The sequence below is a fragment of the Tigriopus californicus genome, chromosome 11 (assembly GCF_007210705.1).
Source record: "Tigriopus californicus strain San Diego chromosome 11, Tcal_SD_v2.1, whole genome shotgun sequence".
Taxonomy (NCBI): Eukaryota; Metazoa; Arthropoda; class Copepoda; order Harpacticoida; family Harpacticidae; genus Tigriopus; species Tigriopus californicus.
In genome coordinates this window covers 11,349,252-11,376,445 of record NC_081450.1, presented here as the reverse complement: position 1 = coordinate 11,376,445, position 27,194 = coordinate 11,349,252, and the positions used below count along the sequence as shown (strand labels likewise).

The 27,194-nt window shown below is 38.7% G+C and overlaps 1 protein-coding gene across 1 annotated transcript; it reads right to left on the bottom strand.

Annotated features, from left to right (window-relative positions):
• Positions 1–1,547: 1,547 nt before the first annotated feature.
• Positions 1,548–23,977, bottom strand: LOC131891035 (mannosyl-oligosaccharide glucosidase-like). The gene is made up of 12 exons (XM_059240514.1): positions 23,689–23,977; positions 21,131–21,306; positions 20,803–21,014; positions 19,475–19,675; positions 18,122–18,321; positions 17,040–17,135; positions 16,000–16,090; positions 14,664–14,898; positions 12,981–13,183; positions 4,831–5,014; positions 3,418–3,652; positions 1,548–2,123 (listed from the first exon to the last, which is right to left on the bottom strand). The coding sequence occupies exons 1-12, from the start codon at positions 23,873–23,875 to the stop codon at positions 1,687–1,689; spliced, it is 2,457 nt and encodes an 818-aa protein (XP_059096497.1). The 5' UTR covers positions 23,876–23,977; the 3' UTR covers positions 1,548–1,686.
• Between the last annotated feature and the right edge of the window lie 3,217 nt (positions 23,978–27,194).

Below are 27,194 nucleotides of genomic sequence, written 5' to 3'. Positions count from 1 at the left end.
TCGAGCAAATGGTTCGAATAAGGTGAAGGGACAATCTGAAATGGCCTTTGAAGATAACGCGATAACGGAGATTGATTATTGAATACCAATGCGGTCCCTTTGTCGGGCTTACTTCGTGTTACTCCTTGTAATTTCAAACGGATCCAGGGGAAAGCCCAGAGTGAGATATGGAAAGAAAACTCCTAAAATCTTGGGATCAGTTCAAAATGTCGATCAAAAGGTACATTTTGCCATGTCCTTTCTTTCATTCAAAAGTAGGCTACAAGTGTGAGGAATAATTGAATACTGTTCAGAAGGAAATAAAATATATTTCAACAAATGATAGCCAACGAATTACGCAACATCAAAACATGTGTGTACAACCAAATTAATTCATCATTATCATTGGTTATGTACCTGTAGGGTACTCCTCGTTGGTCAACATGTCAAATAACTCTACTCCAAAAAAAGATTTCCATCAATCCCAATGAGATTGGACCCGTCCCTAACTGATGATGAGGTCAGCTCATTGTTACCTTGGGAAAAAGGTCACTTTTGGCCCTTTTAGCCTGTACGTTTTCAATTGATAGGGATACTGCTGTAAACAATTGATTCTCCCCCAAATCGAGGACCTTTCTTGTGCTAAGAAACTGCGCTTAACAGTACGCCAAATAATTCTGTGAAGATGGTGAATTGCAACAATAGATCAAGCAAATTTTCGGCAAAGGTTGATTTAATTACCAACCATGAAGATGTAAATAAAAGACAAATCACTTCCAAAATCTCTGAAATAAACAAACAATTCACAAATGTTGTTTTGTTAAAATTGACATTAAAGTTATTTACGAGGCGAGTCCACACTCATCGCTTGTCAAAATATTGACGTATTTCATACCGAATCGTAGTGGCGCCAGTCAAGAGCAAAGTGTTCCTCGCAAGAAGTTAATGGAGAAAACGAATTAAATAGGGCTTTGAAGGCAGCATCATTAGACTTTCTTTGAAGCACGGACCTTTTTTATCACTTTGTGTCTCGTCTGACAAATTCAATATCCCAGCAACTCTATCAAATTGTGACTTTGAACAAAATCTCCTCAGATCAACTCTTGCGGCAAAGAATAGATCTTTCAAACCATATCAGCATGATCTCTCGTTCCATCTGCCATTTGGTAAGCTATTGAAATTGGGTCGAAACTTCAAAGACCAACCACAATTTCCAAGAACTTGTGCATTTCCGCCGTTTCGATCGGTGTTAGTGTAGTGTAGAGTACCAACCAACGATTTTCAATTCGATCCACGATGACCAAACGGGAACCCGCTTGAACGGTCTTGCCTCTTCCTTTAGCAGAGGATTGAGGTATTGAAGGAAGGAAGAGCTTCTCATTTTTTCTCCTTTAGTAGATTGAGCTTAAGCGAAGGCAGTGCGGCCTTCGTCCTTGCTTTGATGTCAAAGAAACGACGTCTCCCTTATCATCACCCAAGATAAAGCGTCCTTTCTTTCAGCACCGACAAAATTCAATAGGAACACCAGTTCAAACTTCTTCTTTTAAAGACCAATTCACTGAGGCGGGTACACAGCACCACATTTATCTCACATTCATGTCGATAAAAAACCCAACAAGGATACATATGTATATGGTACGTAGACGAACGGGTAACCAAATGCGGGTTGGAATGATGATCGGTACAATAATAACAATGATGTATGCCTCAATACGTCTCGCCCATCATAAGAACCGTTAGTGCGGACCAGCCCGTGAAAGGGCGGCAGCCTTGCCCGTGGCCAGTCTTGTCGTGATATTGCTCCCAAATGTAACCCGTTCGATGGTACTCTCGGATGACATTTCCAATCACCGCTTGTCTCAGTTTCAAGTAGACCTTTTGAGCTCGATACTGATTCGGTCCGGGAGCATCAGCATAATGCTTGAGGGCTCGAACCGCGAGGAAATTTATGTTAATCCAAATTGGTCCTCGCCAATAGGGAGGGTCATGCTCGGTGTTGCGTTTCATGTAGAGCGAGGCGGATTGTGATAACGATCGGAGGCCGTAGGGTGTGAACAACTTCTGGGGATCCTCGAGGTCAGCTAGAACGGCGGCCAATTTGGGCGAGGACGGATCAATGATTTGGAGGATGAACGGGAACAAACCTGTGGAACAGAGCACACTGAGAGGATGAGAGTGTTAATTCCTCAGACGTGATTGGATTAGATCATCCATCATCTGAGAAGAGCAGGGGGGTCATAACAGGTCTTTGAATGGGAAGGATAAGAACAATGACCATTTTTCAGGATGTGACAAGAAAAGGCAAGCAAGACGTCAATGGCTACATGTCGTGGAACCAATGAGCTTTCTCCTAGACTAACAGTTATCTAAGTCGATTGGAATCCGCAAAATTGTTGCTTCAGTTCCAAGGAACCAATAACAGGCCAAATGCCAATTTTCAACCACTTTTTATTCAGAAAGAAAAGCTTGTGATTTTCAAAATATCTACTTTTTACATGGTGTTAAAGGAAACCCTAAACCTTTAGTTTTATAACAAATATTTCAAATGATCACTACAATCAATCTGATCGAATTTGGCACAGAAACTTGAAAGATGACTCTCGCGCCAACACACAACTAAATAAAAATACCCCATAAGACTTATTTTACACCGACAATACACCCATTTTGCCTTATTGTCAAGGATACCTCAGTTACAACTTAGCCATTTATTGCCATGAAAAGAACCCATTGCAACATTGTTTTAGCGGCAAGCATTTCAGCATTTCAATGGAAGGCTTGCAGACTCATTTTTCACGCCCAACTTCCTATGACGTAGGGCCGTGCAAGTCATTAAGGCTTCGAAGCCTGTCAATCAATGACTTTTCAATGCCCTGGCTTTTGACTTGGACACGATCCGAAGAGAAAGGGCTTGAAAATGAATCTCCATGATTCAAGTACTTTCACTATTTCAGTTTAGAGCGCTTTGTACTGCATTGTACTGCAACGTGGTGGAACATGAGCCTTTTAACGTTGCGACACAAATACAACACCAAATCGTGATTGCTAACTCAAAAATAGATTGATTACACAAGTTGTCACGGCAAGATACTTATTCTTCAGGCAACCACCAAACGGTCTTTTTAATCTTTTCATACATGGAACAGTTCAAGGCTACTTTCCAACTTGAGATGAGAAAGAGGCAACGCCAAAAAACAGGACCAAGATTCAAGAGGAAAGTTAGACTGGTCTCAAAAATGAACAAAGTCAAGAAAAGAGAACTTCTCGAGGATGGGTGTTAAATCTTTAATACATTACCGTGCCAAACACTGGAGGGGTGGGTGTCTTACTTGAAGATTGAAAACTCGGATCTTCACTCGAGATATGTTTTTCTCTTCAGGTTGAAGCGAGGAAGATAAATCAGCAGAAGGTGGAAAATGAGAGAGAGTTCAAACTTACTGTTGTAGCCTAATTGAGGCACGTATTGGAGCTTCGGTGGCGTTTTGGTGACCCTAATCTTTTCTGGTTTGGGCATCCCTGGACGATGGGTTTTGGAATTGATGGGTGGCCTTTCCAAGCGAATGTCCTCGGTGTGAAAGCCAAAATCTAGATAGGCTTTGTGTTTTTCAGACCAGTGCATTTCATTTAGAAACATGTTGTCGTGTAAGAACTCGCTTGTCGCAGAATACTTTTCCTGAAATGGCATCACTGATTGGAGATTAGGTGTATCAATATTTTGAAGATGGGAAAGGAGCACTTTTAATAAGTGTTTTTTTCCAATTAACATTGTGCAGGGTCCACCATCGCTATTGTGCTTTTCAACGCGTTGAACAGCTAGTAGTACCCTCTGACTTGTCTAGGTTTGGACAAACAGTGGTGAACAACTCAATGCAAAGTGAAAGATCCAAAGTTAAGGCCATTGAACCTTTCTGTTTAAAGCCAAACATTATACTTCTGAAATGTCATAGATAGTCTGAAGTCATTCCAAGGTGGTAGCCAATAAGCACAAATTTCAAAAAAAGGAACTAGAAATTCAAGTGTTTTTGTGGGTTTTAATTACACCATGTGTGGAGAGTACGTACAATTACTGGGTGTATTTTTAGAATTGTGCTTAATAGTCAATGGCTTGATCTTTCCATGGAATGAGAAACAATAGAAACTCGATTTTTCTCTTGGTCTCTATTTGAGTAGCTGCAGCAAGGGTGATTAGTGAAGTATCAAAAGGTTCTTCAAGTAATGGCTGCAAGCCATAGGTTGATTCCTCCATTGCTCGATCTGCTCAATCTTGAGATGCATTTACCCGAGTACTCACATTTATGGCGGACCCTGCAACTGTTTCTTTGTAACGATGAAGAAACGCATATTTTGGCATAAAAAGGCGCGAAAGAAAAAAAAAAGAGTCATGGCCAAAGAAGTAGTCAAATCCAATTCTCAATTAATAGACCAAGCCGAAACTGAGATACGTGTTCTAGTCAAAGGGAAACGCATTTAGTATTTAATTAGTATTTAAAAATACATCATCATCCTAAGCGTCACATCTCATCCTTGTAACGTTTTCTTGGATCCGGTTGGATGTAAAAATAGAATGCTGTCGTAAAGAAAAATCCCAAATCATTCGTTCAAAATGCTAAAAATGCCAAGAAGGCAACAGACTAAGTCAATTCACCTTTCAGCTGGTTTTGTAAAAAATAGGTCAAATACACCGTTTCATATCAATTTATACATTCAACAAAAACTTGTAAATTTTCAACACGGGATTCTTGCAGTGCTTTCGCTTACAGCGTGTCATTTCAACTTAAAAATTACTTATTTACCCTAAAAGTGACCTTTTCGCCCAAGGTTATAAAAGCAAGGATATCATTTATTACTTACATGATCCATTCCAATCAAGCGACCAATGTCCGCCATTAGTTTTGAGGCCAAAGCCATCCAACATCGAAGGTCCAAGTGTCGTTCGTCCTCGGTTGGGTGAGAAGCCCGAGGATAGTCATCTAACCCTGAGGTCAACGTCTTTGGATTCAGTTCTCGATCCGCTGTCCCATTGCGGCCTCTCCATCTGGAAGAAAAAACCGACATAGCCTAAATTTTACATCTATATCACAAAGAAAGGCAGTTCTAGGTCCTTTTATACACGCCTCACACCCGTTCCAAATGCGAAATGGGGACACAAAAGCGTGTTCCCATGGTTTTGGTAGCAACATGAGCGTGAGAGTTGTCGAAAACTTGATTTCCCTGGAGAATGGGCTTAAAAATCCGAGTCAGTTAATAATTTGGAAAAGGTCCGTGGGCTTTTCAAAATCCTAAGAACTCTGAACTCAACTTGAGAATATTCTTACATATCCCTAAAACCAGGTTCTAATTAGCTGAAGTGATCCAGTTGGAGAAGCCATTGTGCGTCATTCCAACCGAGGAGCGCAAAAACAGGTTAAGCGGGAGGGTTACAGGGTGGAACAAAAGGCACCAAAAATATTTTAGTGTGCAATGTGGAACAGAACAGAATGTCAATAAACAGACTAATAATCGCCAAACATCAATCCAACAGAGTTTGGCACAATACATTTTTACAACACCCGGTAGGGGAAAAGCAGGTCGTTTTACTGCACATCCATCCCCTTCACACGACTTTTCTCATCATCACTTTCGAAGCGCTACTTGAAACAACAGACATTCAGGCTTGAAAACGCGCCAAGTTAATGTTTTATAACAAAAATGGTCCAGATTTGAAATGGAACCGTTCCAGTTGTAGAACGCGAACTAATTGGCAAGAGAGAGGAAAATGGGATCCACTGGCACATGTGGAGATTCCCCTGAGGCATTCTGGATCAAAGTAAGTGTGTGGTGAGGGTGGATTTGGATGCCCAAATGTGCTACCATACACGACTTTGAAAGGCGCCGCAGCATGAAATTGCAATTTCAAGCATTTTCCAGCACTTTAAGGAACCAACCCGGCAACCAACCAACCAACACCCCCTCGTTTTGGAGCTGGTTGGCTCTCTGGGCGTGGGTCGATAGTTTTGGCTTAATGCTCAACTCGTCGTTGGGAGCAGCTTGGCTCGTTATTGGAAGATGAGCTCTTGGGTATTATGATACAACACAGAGGGAGGCCATTGCGAGGTCGTTCCCTGATAGTTATTAAAAGACAATTGAGCTCAGATGCACTTCCAATGATGGAATGTAGGAAATTGGGGAATCCTTCCAATTTACCATATCAAAGGTGAGCCAGGCCAAAAGAGCCTCGGTCGGCGGTCTTGCTGCTTCCATCATCATCGTACATGCAACAGGACAGTTCCATGGAAGACTTTACGAATGGAAATCCACATATGGCAAGCACTCTTCTCTTTTTCGTTTGAAACCTACATTTCTTTGTTCAAACAAAAATTCTGGAACAAAACTGTTCCTGGGAACTATGTCTTTTCAAGATAAATGATAAGAGTTAGGTAACGCATTCCATTCAAGAAAGAATAGCTTACTGATCGATTCTAAAGAAGGTAAAGACAGGCAAATAAGTGCGGTACTGGTCTTGAATGTGAGATGTGAATAATGACTACAATCGGTCAAGACTGAGACGAACTCCAAATTGTATTTTTGTTAGGCTTTGAAGTAAAAGCTAGAGGCTAAGTAAAGAACTATCCAACATGAAAATATTTTCACATTGTTTTATTTCTTCAAAGGCCAATTTCCAACCAAGGCCCTTTCATACTGGCCATAGTAAAAGAGGAAGTGCCACGCTAGATCGCTAAAAACACCTTGTGCTTGTGACATGCCTTGAAATGTTGTGCTGCCGAGGACACTAAATATACATATTATTATGAAAGATTGATTCTAAAACAACACAACCTCATTAAAAAGCTAGAACGACATTGTCGGCCAAATTGGAGCCAATATTTTCTGGAGGCTGGCTCACAAAAGCTACTTTGACGTGCAGAGCGTAGCGCATTTTATGAGCGGCACATGCACAGGGAAAGCTTGTCATATCTATAAAAATGTACATCTTTCTCAATCAAATATTCACACAAATTAGTTTCCTTGGAAAAGGTAAGTTCATAGCACAGTTCAAAAGAAATGTGCGAGTCGTCATCATATCTAGGCTTGGAAAAGCCAAGAAGGTTTGTTTCTCCAACAATGCATGCCCTTGTTTTCAAAAACTAGCACAATATAAAGTACAAAAAACATGAAAGGATGTCCTCAGTTGATAAAGAAATGAACATTTGCCCTCGTCCGGCCAACGAAGCCAGCTATCATTGTATCCTTTTATAGTTCCGATAGGCAGGGTCCTAGTCCGTATCAGTTTGGTTTTCCATCAGTGGGTGTGGTTAGCGTCTAAATGTTTCCTTGAGCAAAGTCGGGACGAGATTTGAACCGGGGCCCTCTCTCATGCTAAGAAATTGCGCTTACCACTACACCCCATGTCGTTCCAAAGGTTAACTTTCGGCATCGGGGTTTGAACCCACGAAACCTGGGCAGAAAATTCTTGCCTTATTTGCGCTCCATCTTAGGCAAAAAACCATATCAATTTCTGCCTTATGGTATTTTTCGAATGTACAAATATTTCAATTCCATTAGACTTGGAAAATATGTTTTCATGAGCGGTGTTTGAGTCTTCATAAGGCTACTTTATGTTCAGTACATGTGAGCACAGTTGAAAGACATTTGATGCCTGCACCTACTATTCGTACTGAATCGAAGGACGAGAGTCGATGAGCAAATGCAACTTGAGCGAGGGAAACTGCAATTTTCCTCGCAATTCTTGAAACATTTCGAGGACCTCAAATTTGTTAAAGCGTCAATCAAAATCTGTCAAGCAGATAATTCATTGCGGGTGTAATTTTCTGCTTTCTGCCAAGAAGAGAACTTCGGAAAAGAATGAATGCTTGCTTTACCAGAGGGCATTGTGAACCTATTTCTTTTAACATTAACTAACAAGAACTGAATTACAGCCATATCCTGTTTGTAAAGGAATGCAATGCGTACAATACATGCCTGTTAATAGCACTAGCCCTGAAGATCTATAGTTTTCTTTCGTATGAGCATAAGTTATAATAAGAAAACCAAAGCCTTTAAAATGTCACACAAGGCTTGCTTCTAGCGTCTTTTACTTAATTTTCTAATTCAAAACCTTTTGCAAATACACAGCTCAAGGGAAAGGTCGTCATGATGTGTCATTATTACTTCTTCCGTCATAGTTAGATAAGCGTGAGATTTAATCCCTACTTTGGGCTCGTACGGAATGGTTTTCCCCAATACTTCATCTTAACAATACTTTCAAAAAATACAATTTTCGAACAAATTCATGACACATAAATGGCTTCAGCCTTCGTTGACAATTTTTGAGGTTAGAGCATTTTTTTACAATTGGACATTTTGGATCATCAATTGAAGCTTTGAGAAGAACAAAGGGCATTTTTTTAAACGCGGCTGTTAATTGCTGATCAAATTATTAGTAGTCACGTTAAGGAGAGGAGACAAGAAGTACATGTTCAGTAGGTTGCGCAGCTCCCCAGATTAAATCAAGCCCCCGGTTCGACTCTCCTCAAAAGAAGGAAACTTATAGATGCTAATCACACCCAAAGACGGAGAACTATGCCGATACGAACTTTGAGAATATCTATAGGAAACAATTGGACCATTTGATGTCCGGTTTCGTTGGCCGGGCGATTCACCCCTCCGACCCTAGCACCTGCTGATAATAATAATGATAATCACAACAGAGACTAACTAATTTTACCTGTAATTTGTATCGGCTATTGCGAAATTAGTGGACCATCTCCCACGTTGTAAATGAAAAGATTAAATTTGGACCACAAACAAAAGGTCCCCATGACTTGTTAGCATAAGTTGCTTTTTACTATTAGAACCAAGAATTGTCAAGAACCTCTACGAGGGAATTGACCGATAAGATAAAACTCCTGTTCATCACTCTCCGGAGGCTCAAGGATGTTACCAATGAAGTCGAACGGGCTTCTGCCACAATGGTCTAATTTTCAGTCACTCCAAATTTAATTGGCTTTTATAAATATAAATGATAAGGTCAAAAAGTTTCCCATCGCTTCAAATTTCGGATCTCTTGGAAAAGACAGCGAAAATAAATGGTTTTCAATTTATCAGATTTTGCAAAAAAAACTCTTTCAATAAATGATTAGGGAGATTAAAATATAATGCGGACTGAAAAGACTGAACAACTCGATTGATTGTAATATCTGCAAATCCAATTTACATCAATGATCTTTGGGTGGCCAATTTCTCCGAGACACCCTTTTGCAAGCTCAGGACTCTGGGAAAAATCATGTGGATTGGTATGAGCAAAACTGAACAAAGAAAAATTCTAAATTTCCACGACATTGAAGATGGTTGTTGTTATGATGATCATGGAAATAGTCAAAACCGAATAGTTTGCTATCAAGTTTCCGTTCCAAGGAATTGGTTGATATTCAATTCTACCTTTTCCGCGAAAAAGGAGATTTTGCGGACCAAAGCAACTTTTGTGGGAAACAATTGAGGGATGGTTCGAAGTACTACAACGATACCCAAAAAATATGGTCTAATTTGAAGTGACATTTCGCTCGTCAAATTGTTCACCTACATAGATAACAATAACAAGGTATTAACGGTCATTTTTGGGATTGTCATGATCAGAGGCTGCTTCAAAAGGATCAAGTTTCATGCTCTAGATCAGGTTTGATGCTCATCTTGTTCAACAATCTTCCACTTACGATAACGAAAACAAGAATCTTAACCTCCATTATTGGGAAAAGTCCTAATTTGGAAACTGAACAATTTTCTACTCTCGAACAAATATATGCTCTCCTTGATTTAATCGAGACAAATAATATCGCTTTTTTTTCAGCAACATGTTTTCATCAGACCTAACTCTGTCTCAGGTCTGGTTTCGGATGGAGAAATGGATCCGTAAATGAAAGTCATTCCAGACGTTGATTTCTGGAGTCAAATAGTTAACAAGAAGTTCATATTTCTGGTATTAACGATTCCATAAACCAATGCCACAACCACTACTTCTGGAAGTAATTTGACACTTTTTGACCATCTAAGTTATATTGATTAGGAAAAACAAATTATAATTGGACAAGCCCCAAGTAGGCTGGCTACCTAGAAAATCGGTCTAGCTTTTCTATTGAACCCTTAAATTCCTGAGGTTCTCAACTCTAACGAGCCCGTTTCGATAACTCGAGAACTAAAGAGCGACTCTATAAGGGCTTGCGAAGAACCCGAATTGGAATCTAATTCCATTGCAAAAAGCCTTTCATTTGATTTTGAAATTTGAAGTAATGTTATTTATAAAAGCAAACTAACACTCCACTAACCCACATTTTTTATATATTATGGGTTAAAAAAATCTCTCCCCGCTACTGTTACTTCAATTTATTTCCCATTAAAAACTGGTGTACGTGTTCTCAGAGAAAAAAAACATCATCTAAAGATTTATATTTCTTGGCCTTAACAAGGATCATATTTTTTGTGATCAAAATGATCAGATAACCTGCGCAACATTAAGGAGAAAGTGTTTCAAGAATAGCTTGAAAATTGAAATTATCAATAAGAGAAAAAACAAGATCATTATTGGATTCTCATTTTCCTTGCCAAGGTTTTTGTCATAAAACCAGAACATCATCAAGAAGCTTTTCAAGCAAGTCAACCAATTGCTCCAAGAAGTGGCCAATTCTTCTGACTGTCGTCGATTTTGACGTCTTTTTTTTTCAGAGCATTCAATCGATCTCATTACCCGTAATTGAGCCCGATTGAAGGCCAGACCCCAACAAACTTGTTACGATCCTTTCATGAAGCCACTTGAAAAGCCACTAATGGTTCACGGAGGCTCCCAGAAAGTGTTCGTCATCAGTTAGTGGGGGACATCAAAAACGTCAGCCCTACGCTTTCACGGTCTTCAACGAGTTAAATTGAAGCATTAAAAGAAAGTGTACAACCGGATGTGTTCAGCCAAAAACTGGAGTTTGGCTATGATGGCAGGGCTGGTCACGGGTTAATCCCTGAAATCCCTCCCGTCTGAAAATCTCAGGACGGGATTCTCGAGGCCAATTTTTGGGATTTGTTGGGTTTTCATGAGTTTTCGAGAAGTTCTACTCCTTTGTTTTTAGAAGGAAAAAAAGGAATGAAGGATGACATTTTCTAATTTCAGCCTCTACCTAACATTACTTAGGTGTAGTGCCCGATCTTTCGTAATACAAGGCGCTTCTTAGGCCTAGACGAGGGCAAACAATTTCATTATTTGGACACTTTTTCTTGTGTATTTGTTAGCTAAGTTTATAAGAAATAGGGTCAACTAGCCAAATGGATTCACGTCTATATTCTTTTTGGGCTTGAGCTGTTTTTAACAAAGACATTTCGAAGTGTTCTGGACTAGCTCGAATCCCAAGTAATACAATAAGATATTCAACTCTGTTCATGGCATGCAAAAATAAATTGTGCAACCATCTTGCACCGGTCTTTTTGATCTAATTTGGATTGTGTTACAGATTTGTGATAGAAAATAAGCACCCCCTGATATAGTCCTCCCTCCATTTAAGGGAGGCTTTGAAAGTGCCCAAGCCAAGAAGCTCCCTAATTTTCTTAGGCCTATATGACAGGATGGATCGAGTAATTTCAAAATTTCCGCTTCAGGGCCAAAACATAATTTCGGACAGTCTGGAAAGCCATGAAAAAGTAAGTCATCCCGGAAATCCCACTGGACAGGACTTTCGTAGGACTGGCCGGATTAGCCCTACCCTACGTATGTGGCGAGATAAGAGTGGCTTCATAATATTGATTGGTACAATTTATCAATAAGGAGCTTTACTCCCATAGTCTACTCAAATACTACTCAGGACATGCCGAGAACTCAAGAAAAGATCAACCCATTGTGCTTCTCGGGTGACTAATTACATATAAAATGGTATTCTAATTCAATGTGGAATAATCGGTCTAATTGGGCAAATTTTACTTGTTAGAGGCTAGCTCACAATTGCAGAGAAAACGAACTCTGATGTGCAGAGGGTAAGCCATTATTCGTGAAGCGAAGGGAGCCGATTCAAAACACAGGTTGTAAATATAAAAGATATTAACCCACTGCAAAGACTCAATTTCAAAATAGAACCATAATATGGTCATAGTAATTTGGGTATTCTATTAGTAGATAATGGGTGAACCCAATTTTCTCTCAACAAACCAAGATTAGCTTCAACGTATGTTTCAAGAAGTTTAAAAATAAATGATATGAACACAAAATAGCACCTGAACATTCCCTAAAACTCCATCGATGAACAAGCTCTGCCAAACGGCCAGTAGTCATATTAATAAAAGAACAATTCACTGATTCCACTCCTTAATAGGAATCACTAATTGAACCAAAAAAAACCAAGGCAAGTCAGGAATGGCAACTTCAATTACTGTAGTTGATGGATCAGATATGATTTGGTGCTCCTCCATGCAAAACAAACATTTGCTCATTCGCATGAATTTTTTTCTGATTTATTTGCAACATTTTGAGTTTTTGCACTTTTTTGCGATGAAATAGATTCATCATTCTACAGGTTCTAAAAAGCTTGATTATTCAACTTTTAGCAAGCGTTTTTATGCAACTTGTTTAGGCTTTGTTACACAATCAATCCACTTATTAACTTTCTTTTGTTTTACAACAAATGGCCAAAATGGCCTCTGGAACTGGAATTCGTTTTCTTTTCACTGGAATGTTTCAGCCCTTGTCTTTGTACTGTCTCAGAGCAATTCATTTTTTTTCGCACTCTCTGCTACACCTAGAATCTGCATTTTTTGCCACATTTAATTGCATCTTTTAATAACCCTTTGCCTCGGTAATATGGAAATGTAACGATTAATACAACCATAACTTATCTACTTGGGAACAATGGGGAGGGAGGAAATGTCCTGTAGCGTTTGACAACAAGTCCACGAAAGGCGAATAAATGAAAACGTTTCAGTGGTCAAAGTACTTACTATTTAGCCTCATACATATGGTTTCACGGGAAACGGATGGTCAGATTCCATATGCTCACCTGAATGAACCCGGAACAGGTCCTTGTTGCGAAGTGTTGAACCAATCGTACCACAGCTCAAGTCTTGGCCAAACACGAACGAGGAATTCTCTGAACCAGGTACTCTGTCTGTTTTCTTTCGCGTGCATCATGGATTCGAGTGCCAACAATAAGGTGGGTGGATTGGCATTTTTGTTGTGCTGAACCACAAATTCCGCTGGAACCTGGGAAGGGAAACAAAACAAACCAATGCCAATTGTGAAAGCGCTCTTCTCGTTGTCCTTTTTTGAGAAGAAAAAGAAATCGCGATTTGTTGTTGTGGGTTGGGAACATCTCTTGCGGCTTTCGGTAGCTTGCAGGTCAAATTTGGACGGGGAAGGAGAGCATGAAGGTGGATAAGTGGAAGAAGCTGAACTTTTGAGTTGTTTTTATTTGGGACCGGCATGTGTTTCGGAGTTACAGTTCCTCCTGGGGCAACCTGTTGTTCAAACTGGTCGGGGGAAACTTGCCAGCAAAGTTTGTGACGGTCAACAAGCACCCTTGAGATTCTCCCCAGGGAAAAAGTGAGAATTCGGAACCAGTCCACCAGTGATGACGGCTTACCTATTTTCAGAGTACTTTTGAGGGCGACTTCGGGTGAGTTTTTACATGTATTAAAGGCCATCTGCTTTCGCTTTCAAAGTGAATTCGTAGTCTACATAAAGTAGGTTTCTTGTTACATATTTCAATTCGCTTTATTTTTTTCCTCCTGTCCTTGGCAATCAATAAAGGATGACGTTGGTGTGAAGTGCTTTTTTGATTTATGGCTCACTTGTTTTTGACAAGATTCATCAGGGTCTTTGGGTAGAAATTCAAATTGCTCAAAGAGAGTGGGAAGCGAAAGAAAGAAAGAATCAAAAATATGTCGTCAAGGCTGACGTCAACCTCGTTATTGAGCCCCTCTCCCCGTCATACAAGTGGAACAATTCGTTTCATCATTCAAATGGTGTCGTTCCAATTCCAGGGTGCACAGCTCAAAGAATGGCAATGACATTTTTTAGCTACTTTTATGAGACAGCAATTTGCATTTAAATGTTGAGGATTACTGCAGGAATCACAATCAACCTCAACACAGAAAAGCAGAGGTACTCAATAAATTTAGCTTTTCGATTGACTTCCAATTGAAGGTGCATCGAGTTTCTTAGCATTCCATTTCCGAGACATTTCTGATGACATATTTCCACTTCTTTGGAAGCGTCAATCAAGATCCCTCGCTTCATTCGATTCAATTGAACTCAAAAGAGTTCAAGCAAAACAGACTCAAGCTGTCCTCACCATTAAAACCACCATTGCTTGGTTAATCCAAAGTGGATTATGGTCCATGGACCCACCCACCCACCCTCTCTCCCCTCGCCTAATTGTAGCTCGTTATCATCAGCTTTAATCTGATATTATTTCATCAAACCCTAAAATTGGACAAACTTTTCCCCGACACTTGATTAGAATGCAAATTTGCTACACACATTTTTCTCAACATTCGAAGCATGCGATCCCTTTAATCAGTCCATGAAGCCTTTCGGTTGCTCCCCTTTCATGAATGATCCTTGAGCAGCAGGCTTTTCAGTTCTCGAGAGGAGATCGCGAATTCAATCAAGCTCTTCTCGGGTGTTACGATACGAGTTTTAGCACAGTCTACTATGCACGAGTCTCAATGTGTCTACGAACCTTGGCGCGAGCCTCCAATCCCAAGATTTGCTCTCGAGGGATCCAGCCTTCCACATTGATGAGATCAAGCCAATGTGCCAAGATGTCAGCGCTGATTTTTGGGTTCCATTTGGCGATCAACAAGTTGTGGAAACCTTCGTCCCAGAGGAATCCTCGGGGAAAGAAGCTTCTCGAGGGGACCGCCGAGTACAATGGAGCATCCCAATACTGAACCGCCTGGGGATTTGAATCCGATCTGAGAGAAAGTTGACGAGAAAAGCAGATCAAGCCAACTTCCAAAGGAGCATGCTCATCGAACTTGATCACCATCCCCATCATGGATCATTTAGAAGTTATAAATAGGAAACCAATTGAAACCAGTGCATTTGCAGGAATCGAGACGTTGGAGCGTGTTTCTTCACAAGGCTAGAAAAGTTTCCTTCTCGCTTGTCATCATTTTGTCATTAAGCCATTTTTAAGACCAAACTTGCATGGAAACTTAATTACATTCAAATTTGACGATGAATTTCAAAATCAATAAAAAACAGCCACTTTTCAGGTTTGGATAAAATGACATTTCACTCAATAAGAAAAAAAACCCCACATTTTTGGAATGCGCCGATTTATCAACTATGGTCTTTTGGTAGTGGAAATACTTTTGAAAACTTACTTATCAAGCGGACGAAAAGTTGGCATTATTGCTATCGGTACTACGTTCTTTGTCTCTGACAAATTCAGTCAGCAGAAGCATTGACCATTGAAAAAATAAATTGATCGAAGGTCGAGCAATCACTTCAGATAAGTTGCTTTCAAATGAATCGACTCTTCTTCGTAGTACCATTCATTGTTTTCATCAACACTTTTAAGGCACATTATAAATACAAAATTGACCGGTTAAGGAGATATATGAGATATTTGAAAAAAACAGAAATCATAAATCAAGTAATTTTTTTAATCACAAATTTGCCGTAGGTTCAACTGTAATGACAATAAAATGTAAACACATGACATCACTACAACATTTTGGCGACAAAAACATGAAGGTGAAGAAATAAGAACAGAGAAATCCAACCAAGCTAAATCTTTATCCTAATTCAACCGACGAGTTTTTAAGCTTATGAAAAATATTAAAATCCTCAACAGATTCAAGAGGTATAAAGATGGGGGAAAAACTTCAGAATATCTCGTATCTTGGATATTAAAAACAGACTTTCCCCTAAGCCGTAGCTCACTCACCCACTGAGGGCGGATCTTGACATTCTTTCATCAATAAAGGTAATGCACTTAAGTAGTAGTAAAATACTGCTCTTTTTCCAAGAGCATCTCATCAAAAAGCTCGCGCAATTCAATTACTTACTGAACCAAGGAATGGCCGTAAAAGTATCCAATGCCCCCAACCATATTACTCAAGGCAGCCTGAGCGAAATCAACGTCCTGTCGAGAGAACCCTGAAAGTACAAAAGAACATTCAAATGATGAAGTGAGCATTAGTCTAGCTTGAAACACGAAACACAAAGCTAGCTAGGTGCTTGGAAATCTAAGGAGAATAGCCATGAAACACGAAAAGGTTGTCGTATATTAGTACTTAAAACACTAACAGAACACTTCAACGATAGATTCAATTCAAACCAATTATAGTTAGTTTTACCCCTCTTACCAGTCACTCTTATATCCATGTTTGTGAATGAGTGTACCAGTACATTCACTTTCATCATATTTTTCGCAAAACATGACCGAGAGTCGAAATTTATTCATTTTAACGCTTTCCTTTTGATGAACATGCAAAAAATTCTCTCGAAATTTTCAACCTTTGGGTTTAAAACTGAGATTTTCTTTCGTCGTTATGAAACTTAATCCATATTAGGAGTTTCTTTGCTCGTTGACTGAAATCTCGCGAGTCGCCAGATATCAAGGGCTAAATTTATGGTTTGCAATTAACAGATCTACAAGATTACAAATAAGTTCGAACACATCTAATGGCAATGTAATTGGAAAGTAACATTCCATGACGTCCATCTAAGTTAAAGTGTAAAACTTATTGGACACATATCCATCATTCATAACCTACTATAGACTTTATAAAAGTGTCCAATAAGGCATGAATCTTGGAATGGAGAGTCGAAAATGTTATATCTTAGTTTATATTTTCTTTAGTCAATCATTGTTTTGATTATCTACAATGGTATAACGAAATGATCCAAAGCACACATAAATCACAAGGAGAAATCAAGCAACCCGAAGAAACTATTTTGCAATTCAATATTTCTCTTTCTTGACCTCAAAAGAAAACTTCTAGTTGAATCAAATAAACGCCATCCACAACAATACAATATCAATTTAATTTTCATTGAGCTACTTCTTTGCCAATCTGAAGCCGACTCTTTTCGTCGCACTCACCTTTGTTTTGGAGGTGGAACTGGGCCTCAAAGGCCAAATCGTAATCGCGCTCCAATTGCTTCAAAGCGTCTGTGTAGAGGTTGCCAACGAGCTCGCCTGAGGAAAATAATGAAGGGGCGGATAACATTCAACTTCATCGCATAGAAAACATCCTCCTTGAAATGATGAAACTAGGATAAAGAGATCCACGGTAAGAAGCAAGAGCTTTTCCTAAACATGCAGCCACTTTTACAATATAATTGACAGTCTCGTGGCATTCATCACTTTTCTGGTAAGACAGTCGCGATTGATGAACACTTTGTGCCATACGTAATTTGATAAGAGGAATGAATAAGCTCGCTTGACACGTTGTTCAATGAAGAGCAGCGTCCTTGAAATCAAAGGTAGGAAAGGCACTTTTTGTCTATTAATCTAGTGGGTATCAGTGAAGAAAAGTCGATTATTTGACGACTTTTCTCATTTTTGTTGAATCTATAGTTTCGCTTCTGTTCATACTTGCCAATATTTTATTGACTAGAACTGTCAGTTTGGGCTCAGAGTCATCGGTCTTTTTGGTCTATTTTTTCACACATATTGCTAACTTGGTAAATTTGCCCATTTTCTAACTGGAAATCTAGATTTACCGTTGAGGTTTTGATTGATATTTGATCTATGCTTCTCAAATAGTGTACTAAAAACTGAATTCGAAAGACAACCAACCCACTCAGAAAAAGAACAATTCCGCGGAAATGTGGTATCAAATATTCGCTTTGACAAAACAGACCTTTCCTTTACTTTCAAGTGCCCATTTTTCATGCATTCATGAATACATACTTTTCATTAATCGACAATTGATCTCGAAACCCAGGTATGCTCGAAATAACCCATTCTTAACAGGACATTAGCACAATCTGATTCAATTATTTGTATCCAAAGGCATTCGCCATGGCATCAGAATTTAAAACCTGCTTTTTATTATTGCCCTTCTCTTTCCATTGACGCGTATCATTAGATCATCTGTCTTACGTCACAAATCCCTCCTTTTTTCCATAAATGCTGGCATGTTTAATGTTTGATCTGAATATACGATACATATGTCATACCTTCCACTCGTCCAGCCATGTTGGCTCCGGATTCAAAGACCACATCCAACTCGAATGGAGTGACAGCATTCACCTGGTACACCAACAAGTTGGGATCTCCTTCCACATTAGAGGTCGGATCCAACCCAATGGCTGCTTGTTTGTCTTCGTATCGACGCAATTGACGCATAACCAAGTCCGTGTAGGATTGAGGACCCGGACTGACAAAGGACAAGGACATAGGGTTAATTTTCCATTCTTTTTTCGGACTCCAATACTACTACACTTCCAATTGGAAAACATGTCCTACATTGCCTTTTTCATTCATATGATATTTGATCTACCAACGAATTCAAGTTGGCAGACCGAGCCAATCCATGGCTGCATGTTTGACCTGGAGTACTTATCAAAAACTTGTCCAATTCTGACCTTAAAGACGCTACCGGATGCACGAAATATATGTACTCCCTACGAATACTAGAGGGAAGTAATTTAGATAAAGGAGGGGACCGAGACATGAGAGAGGAAGGAGGGCTGCATTGTTTCAAATCATCTGGCTTGGGGAAAAGCTCATGGTTGCTTTTGAAGACGCACGAGGGCGAATCAAGCATAGATGAGATTAGGCCTTTAAATTCTGAATGGAAAAATGTTTTCGGAATATGAGCTCGGGGGATAAATCTTTGACTCCTTTCGATCAAATTTCATTTTGCAGTCAAATAAAAAATACGCGTCGTTAACCTTCTTTATTGTGTTAAATTTGACATCATTCGCTTACCCCTAAGGATTTTTTCAAGTTTTTGATATCCGACCATCGAGGCACCAAAGGGACCTTTGCCCTCAAGGAAGTGAAGTCCTCTTGTTAGGCAAAAATCCGTAAGGGTAAGCGAATGATGTCGACGTCAACGACATTAAGAAGGTTGTAGACGTGTTTTTTTTATTTGACAGTACATATGAAACTTGATAGAAAAGAGTCAAAGATTTATCCCCGAGCTCATATTTCGAAAATATTTTTTCATTCGGAAGTTATAGTCCTAGTCTCGTCTATGCTTGGTTTTCCCTCATACAATATCAGACTGATTGGTACAAGCTCTGACTTGTCATTTGATTTAAAAAAAATTTTAAAGGAGAATTGAGCTGATGGTTAGCTGGAAATTTGGGGTCGTTTCTGACAGCCCCTTTACATTTTAGGTCAACTTTTAATATTCAGGTTATGCATTTTAATGCACTCAGAAAACTCGGGAAAGCATCATGTAAGTCATTACAAAATTCAACAAGAAGTTTACCAGGTACTAGTACCGTTCAAAACTGTTAACTTTAGCCCACAACGATCGAAGCCACGTTTTGTTCAGTTATTGCATATTGACGTTTCTGTACCTGATTAATTTGGCATGAAAGTGTTGCTTGGCCTGGCCATTCTCAACAAACTTGACTCGGAACGAACCAAGGGTGGGCGAGGTGCCCGAGATTTCATTCATTCGAAGAGCATCGGAGGCATCAAGGACGGGCAAGAGAGCTCCCTCAGCTTTTTCATCCAAGCCAAAGTAGAAGAACAATGACACCATCTGTGTGACTTTTCTGCAAATAGAAAACCGAATGACAGTCATTCATCGATATTGGGGAAACTGGTGTCGATATAAATTGAAAAAAAGGCTTCCTTAGCTACGAGAGATATCAATGTGAGGCATGAATTAAGCCATCCAAAACATTGAAGAAAATCAAGGCTCTAGTGTTCCTTACTAATACGCGGATCTTTCATTTATCAATCTATGGTGCGAGTGTTTTACAAGCTATTACAAAGCATGTAGCAATGATTCAAGATCTCCCAAAGCTTCCCTATGTGGGCATTTGATATCTTCTGTTCTAAGAACTACTTCTTTTCTCAAGAGGGTCTCATTCTTCCGAAAAAATTGATGCATCTGTACATCGGTAGAAAAAATGTTTTATTTTTCCGGAAAAATGGCAAATCCTCGTTTTTTACCATCCTCAGCTACCATGTCTTTCTAAGAATTGTGTGTTAGATCAAAAATCAAGTCAGATTTGTTCATATTGAGCCACTCTCCGTGTCCTATTTTGCTTCTTGTTGCCAATAAGTGAAGAGGAAAAAGGATTATGATGTGACTTATGTGGAACTTATTGAAAATCGCACTTCGTCATTTTCTCATATCATTATCAACACACTTCTTGTCTGTAGTGATATGTGTTCAAGTGAAGTGATTAAATTCGTTTCTACACATTTCTCTAATAGTTCTATTTGTCTTCTATCTTCAACGAGAGTTTTAATTTTGACCTTTGCATCAAGTTCTAAAATAGCGATTTCACTCAACAGTGAGATTAGATCCTCTTATCAGCATGTTCCAAGAATTGGAAAAAATATATGATAGGCAAAACCTTATTGTAAACCAATTAACTTAACATGCCAATATGCAAATCAAAACATCATTCCGGACCCGGTGGCATACCTTCGTATGTTTGAAATCATTTATGCAAGACTTCAAAGAAGAAAAAATATTATCTTCGCCTCAAATCATATTTATGCGCGGAAGGGAATGATGATTTTCGCGATCTTCAACTTTTGAACCTTTTCCACTTATTTTCGACTTTGGAAACGTCGCAAAAACTCTACCAAAACGGCAACATCTCATTCTCCATGAAGAAAGCCCAAGAAAACACAGAATCAAAGCCACAATAAAAGAAGCACGTACTTGGTGTGGTTTTGTTCCACTCGAATTCGAGCCGTCCAATCTCCACCGCGATCTCCACCGGGTCGTTTGACAAATGACGTGGTAAGTTTCAGATTTCGATCGAAGATCTCCTGAACTCCAAAGTTCTCTCCATCATGTTTGACCCAGCCATATCGGGCCAGATTATCGCCTTGTTCGCACCAATGGCGAAACCCGATGTCGTTCTGTGTGATCTGGAATTGTTGCAGAGTGCATTCATTCATTAAGTAAATTATTATTACTACTATTCTTAATTAATTAATCAATTCATTTTTGAATCATGAATATTCTCGTCCAATATCAAAACTACCTGATCGGGAATGAACCACATGAGACCGCTCAAAAGATCGTAGGGGGATCGCGTCTTCATGCCAAAATAAACACCCGGTCTGTATGACCCCCAAAATCGGGTGGGATCAGATAAGCCCGAATTGGAGACGGCTGAAGGGACTGATAACGGCGTGTTGACCCGAGTCTGGAGATACCCTGCAGGAAAAAAATGGAAAAGTATGTTACTTATCGTTGTCAATGTGCGTTAAAGCCACACAAAGTCTTAACAAGCATAACACTCGTACAAGACAGGGTTTTTATTGTCAGGAAATCGCCGTCTTCGAGTTGTACCGTATCTAAGTCTCTAGCGCCTTTGTTGGTAACTAATCCGATAGTTTCAAATAGAAAAATCAGATATGTTGGTTTAATCACGAACTTCTTGAAGTATAGACTGTGAACGAGCTTCCCGCTACACCAAATCGCTTTTAATTAGAGTAACTCTCAGCTATTTTTCGAAATATAATTTAAAAAAAAAAACATATTAAACAAGATGTACTCAATTAAGGTCAAGCTATTTTTTCTTACTTTCTGGCAAGATGGTTCGTTTCAAAGTTCTGTTGTCATAAGCTTAAGTTGCAGACCAAGAACAGGCCAAAATTTCAAACCGTATCTAGTGATTGCTACAAAACCTTGGCCTATCATATCATTCCCGAGTACCCAAAGCATTATTTTGGGCCCAAATTTGGCCATGTTTATCTATTCGACAAGATCTTAAGGTCATTACTTTGAATGGAGTGAATGGTTAAGGAGATACAAAACTGTCCCTTCCGTTCCCAGTCCACATATCTAGAAGTCCTTAGTTAAACAAAGCATCTGTTTTCAATTGAATATTTGTTGCAACATTTTTCTTCCAAGTCACGTTCATATTCATTCCTCGATGGAGAAGATTACCAGAGTATGCAATCCAACCAATATAAAAATCAGAACTGTTAGGGTCGAAATGAATTGGATGAAGATCTAATATCGATTAGTTGAACAAAAAGCGATGAGGGATCAGTCAAATTGTTTTCTTGCAAATAGGTTAATCTTCAGTTCAAGGATGAACAATTGTGGAAAATCATCTTGAAACATTCAAGACAAATTGTTTCATAGAATTTACTGCGGAGTTGAAAACCCCCGATTAGGCACAAATTGGGGTCAGAAACTAAAGGTTGAAACTTTTATATACTGAACGGCTAGAGAGCACGTCGGTTCTTGTTGAGTGCAACATCATGAAAATGGCTTTTTGATAGCCTTCATAAAAGCAGATGATGCACCTTCTTTTAACGTCATTAGAAACTTGACAGAACTGCTTAAAATTGTCCCAGTTATCAAGTGTTATGACCATGATTCGATGATGCCCTCTCTTCTTGGTTTGATGTCAAAAACCAATTTGTATCATCACATCATGTTTCAAGTCATGTGACTAATGTGTCAGTAGTTGACATTTCTAGTCACTCTCTCTAATCATTTACTTGGAAATCAAGTCAAACGTGGTCAGTGGGTAAGTGAATCTTGAATTTCCCGAAAAGGATGTTCCAGGACATTGTCATCTGGAAAAAAAACTTTGGCCTGTCTTTCGACTTCTTTATCCTCATTCTCGGTAACTGACAATCGATGACAGAAACTCAGGGTATTGGCCTAATCGTCAATCAAGGGACAAATTGAACGTCGAGAAAGCAAAGCCCCCAAGCACATTATTGCATCCGTATACAAAATCCAATTGCCATTTAACAAACGTTTTAACGTCTGTGCTCACCATTTTATGAGACGCTTGCTTAAATTGAGATTATAGAGCACATATTTTGGGACTTTGATTTTACAGCACATACCTGGGATGTTCTAGGTTTTAAAACTCTTTTGGTATTTATATTTTGACCAGTGCTTAATATGGAGTTTCGAAAGCAAATTTGTTTGGCCGTCTTGATTATTGACCTGTTGGTTGATATTTCAATATTGGAGGTTCGTGGCGAAAAAAAAGGTTTGTGGGTCAATAATATCATTTCAGATTAGGGCAGGTTGATGGGAACCATAAAAGAAAGAGGCTGCACCGTAATAAAAAGTGACATCGTTTACCAGTTACTAATGTTGGTGGGAGATGATTAGGCCATTTAAAAGGGCAAATGCTTCTTCTTGTTTTATTTTGAAGCTTTTTATCTTTTTCTTTTACAACCGTCGTCTTTTATTAAAAGCCACTAACAAGGCTGAATAATATGAATGAGGTCTCGTTGATTTTTTTAATTTTTCAAGTGGAACATTCTTAATCGAAATCCTCTTTAAACGTGAAATATGTTGAAAGTATTAAATTTAGATTTAGAAGACAGGTAAGGAAACTTGACAATCCTGGACAAGAAGATAACTGATGCTCAAACGCCGGAAAAAGAAAAATAGTTAGCTAGGTTAGTTTACATTCGACCTTACAGAAAAAAGTTAGGCTCCGACTAAACATAATATTCCGGAAAGATTCTCCCTGCCATGGAAAAAGACCTCAACGCATACGTAATCTCTGCTCGATTCCAAAACATAGAAAAACGGCCTAACTCATGTCATCTCTTTAACCTTGATATGACACGTAGGCGATGCCCATTATGAGAATCCCGCTGGACACGATCCATAAAGTGCTGCTCCGGCATAATGCCATATTCCCATGGGATCCTGGGCGGTTCACGTTTATTCCAGGACGACTCGGGGCCCGATCCTTGGACGAGGGTCGGTTACGCCCCCCAGGGACTCGCTGACGTGCCATGAATACCCTTGATAACAGACATGGACCAAATCGCCGGGATTGTTAACCGGGCCTTTAATTTAGGGCGATAGACTTGCTTTCATGTGTTGACACCAACGAAACAATCAGTGCTTCCAGATAGTTGATAGAATAAAGCGTCAAAAAATGGTTGACAGGCGCCAGATGTTTCAATTAATGGTCTAATTGAACTTAAACCATTGGCAGCTTAACTCAATATTGAAATGGGCAAGGAGGACTGCTTGATGTGATTGAGTTTTGGATTTTCGGACGCAAAACCATGTTACTTCAGAGTATTGATCTGGAAGTTTGTGTTGTTGGAAATTGCAAAAATGTTAGTTATTTTCATTTTTCCTCTTCTTGGTACATTTAATGACTAGTGTAAAGCATTTTTTTGGAGATACATTTGAAAATAAATCTTTTTGTAAAATATTTTTTAGCATTTGAATGACTTAAAGTAAAAATTTAGATATACCATATAATTTCGTTTAAAGTGCAAGAATTTTCAGCAAAAATGGGCAAGGCACAAGTCAGAGGTAATGGTTTTTCAGCGTGCGGCTAAAAGCGCAAAATTTGCGCAAGATCGTATGATGTGGAGTCACTGAGAACAAGTGTTCTGTTATTCTGACACTGCCACAATATCGAAGGACCGAATGTAGCTGCATGAAATAAAAATAATGGCCAAATTTAGCTTATTTCATGAAATAACAACAATTATTTTTATATCTAATAACGAAATCAGGTTTATTTTTTTGAATTACTACAAACAAAGATTATGTTTAACTAACAACTTATGATGACTTGGCAGTCATTCTCGAGTAAATTTATGTCCCTGAAATCAGCTGATTGTTTCTCCCCTCCACTGTACGCCCTTTCTTCGTTCGTTCTAAACGGAGGTTGCGCGAATCTACAGTATTCAGGGGGCATAATACACTCAAAACATTTCCGATTTGAAGCTAGTCTTGAATTCCTCTCTTTTTCAGATTTATTCAAAGTTTTAAAGAAAGTCTATGCATGTTACAAATCAAGCTTTAATTTGAATGAGATGCTATGAAAAGACATCTGGGACTATAAATATGCGATGTAAGTTACATGTTTGGCTACCAGTGCTTCAAGCTTGTTTCCTTGCTTTTGAATGTTTCATTGGGAAATGCTGATGAAAATGTTTCAAGACAAAAAGTGAAAATAGAACTTTTTAAGCCCATGTATCATTAAAAAAAAAAAATCAAAAGAGTGTAAAATGTCGTATCTCATGAGCATGAGTATGACCAATCGCACCAATAACATTTATTTATCTTCAAGGGTGTTCAACTTTATTATTTTAGAAATAATTCAAGACAAGCCAAATGGTAATTGGCTACAGAATTGACAACAATGTGGTCCTATTAGGACCAAGATAATGTGACAAAGTGAAACTGCAATTGAATGTGAATAGTTTGAATGGGTGAAGACCCTCCAGATCAAATTTATTTATGATGAGTAGCTTAGAAGGTCCCAAATTTTTTTTATTGCCATGACTTGAGGACATTATTTCTTAACGTATACCATTTCAATGGTTCATTGCTTGCTTGAAATTATTTTCATGTCTGTCACCACTAGTGCCTTGTATTAGAAGATTAAGGCAATGAGTTTCAACACTATGCATTCAATTGGGTTCCAGATCTAAATCAAACATTTTTATGAACCGTTGTGTCTCTAGGAGTTATCATCCTAAAGTTACCCTTCAGGCACACTTAAGCCTACTTTGAATGCTTTAAACACCATCTTACATGACGCTTTGTACATTTTCTAGTGAAAAAACAATAATCTGAATGTGCTGTAGCTGTGAATGATGCCTGAAGAGTAACTACAGCCTTTTAGCATTTGTTCTCAAACCTACGCAAATAACGTTTATTTGCATCCTGGGCCATTAATTGCATCGCTTTGCATCCTGAGCCTAGATTTACGTCATTTGCATCTTTGGTCTATTTTCACATTTTCATGCTTTTAAGGCTTCTTTTGACTGAATTTCTTTAGGTGGAAAATTTGTATTTGTACTATTTTGCTGAGAAATTGGCTCCCCTGATGTATGTCTGCGCTTATCAATTCATTATCTCGCTTGCCATCTCTTTCCTAGGACACATAGACGATTGTACAACGCACTAGAAATCTTGAATGAGGATATTTTATCAAACAAAACCCCATAAACCGCAATACAATGAGCACTTTTAAAGAATGGCATTGGCTGAAGTTTTTTTCTATTATCATTTGCGGACTTCCTTACCGTTGCTGGGACTGGAATCCCAGCAATTTGACAAAAAATGTATCAATTTTACTTAACTTTTATTTTCATATATTATTTGATCTACCAAGGAGTTACAGTTGGCAGATCTGGTTTACCCTGGAATATAAAGGTGATCGGAAAATGTAACGTTGCTTACTAATAATAACAACTAGGTTTTCTTTGGTCTAAAGATTGGTGATCTTTGTTTCCATGTTGTTATCCCAGTACCTATTCTGGACACACAAAAACCAAACTAGAAGTGTCCCTACTTGATTTAGATTAGATTTAGATATGCTGATCCACTGGAATCAGAGCATACTGTTATTAGAATATTTGTGTTAAGTATAACAAATTGCTTAAATTTACCTCAGTATGCCATAACAATATGGAAAATGGAAAATGTAAAATCTTTATTGCAACTCTTGGTCATGTCATGGCGTAAAAATAATTATAAAATAAAATATGATGTATATACATTATGCAGAGTTATAAAGCATCTTTGAAGTTTATTTGCATCCTTATATCCTTATTTGCATCCAGGGCTTATTTGTTTGCATGTTTTTTGCATCTTGAGGTCCTTTTTTGCATGATTTTGACAACCTTACTCATCAAAGAAATACTTGGAGCTTGGCTTCTAGCTTGAGACAACTATTTGTTTGTATTGAACAGAATTCGTACAACAAACTGAAAAGGAAACCCACAAAAACATTTTGCAAACCCCATGCACAAAAGAATCTTAGCCACCAACTCATTGACACTGAAAATAATTTCAATGCATTCAATTTCATGGATAGAATTCGAAACCGTCTATACACTTGAGGGTTAACCCTTAACTTTTTATTCGCAGAGGAAAACACCTTTGAACCAATCAGGGAAACCTATGGTAAAAAACCAAAGGAACAAGCAGTCTTACCATATATTGAGCTCTCCACGACTGTATTGCGCCAGGTGTATCCTCTTCATGGCAATGTATGGCAACTAATTCTGTGCAAAATTCAAATTTGACCGTGGAACATTTTAGAACACATGGAACAATTTCGATATGATTAATGAATTGCG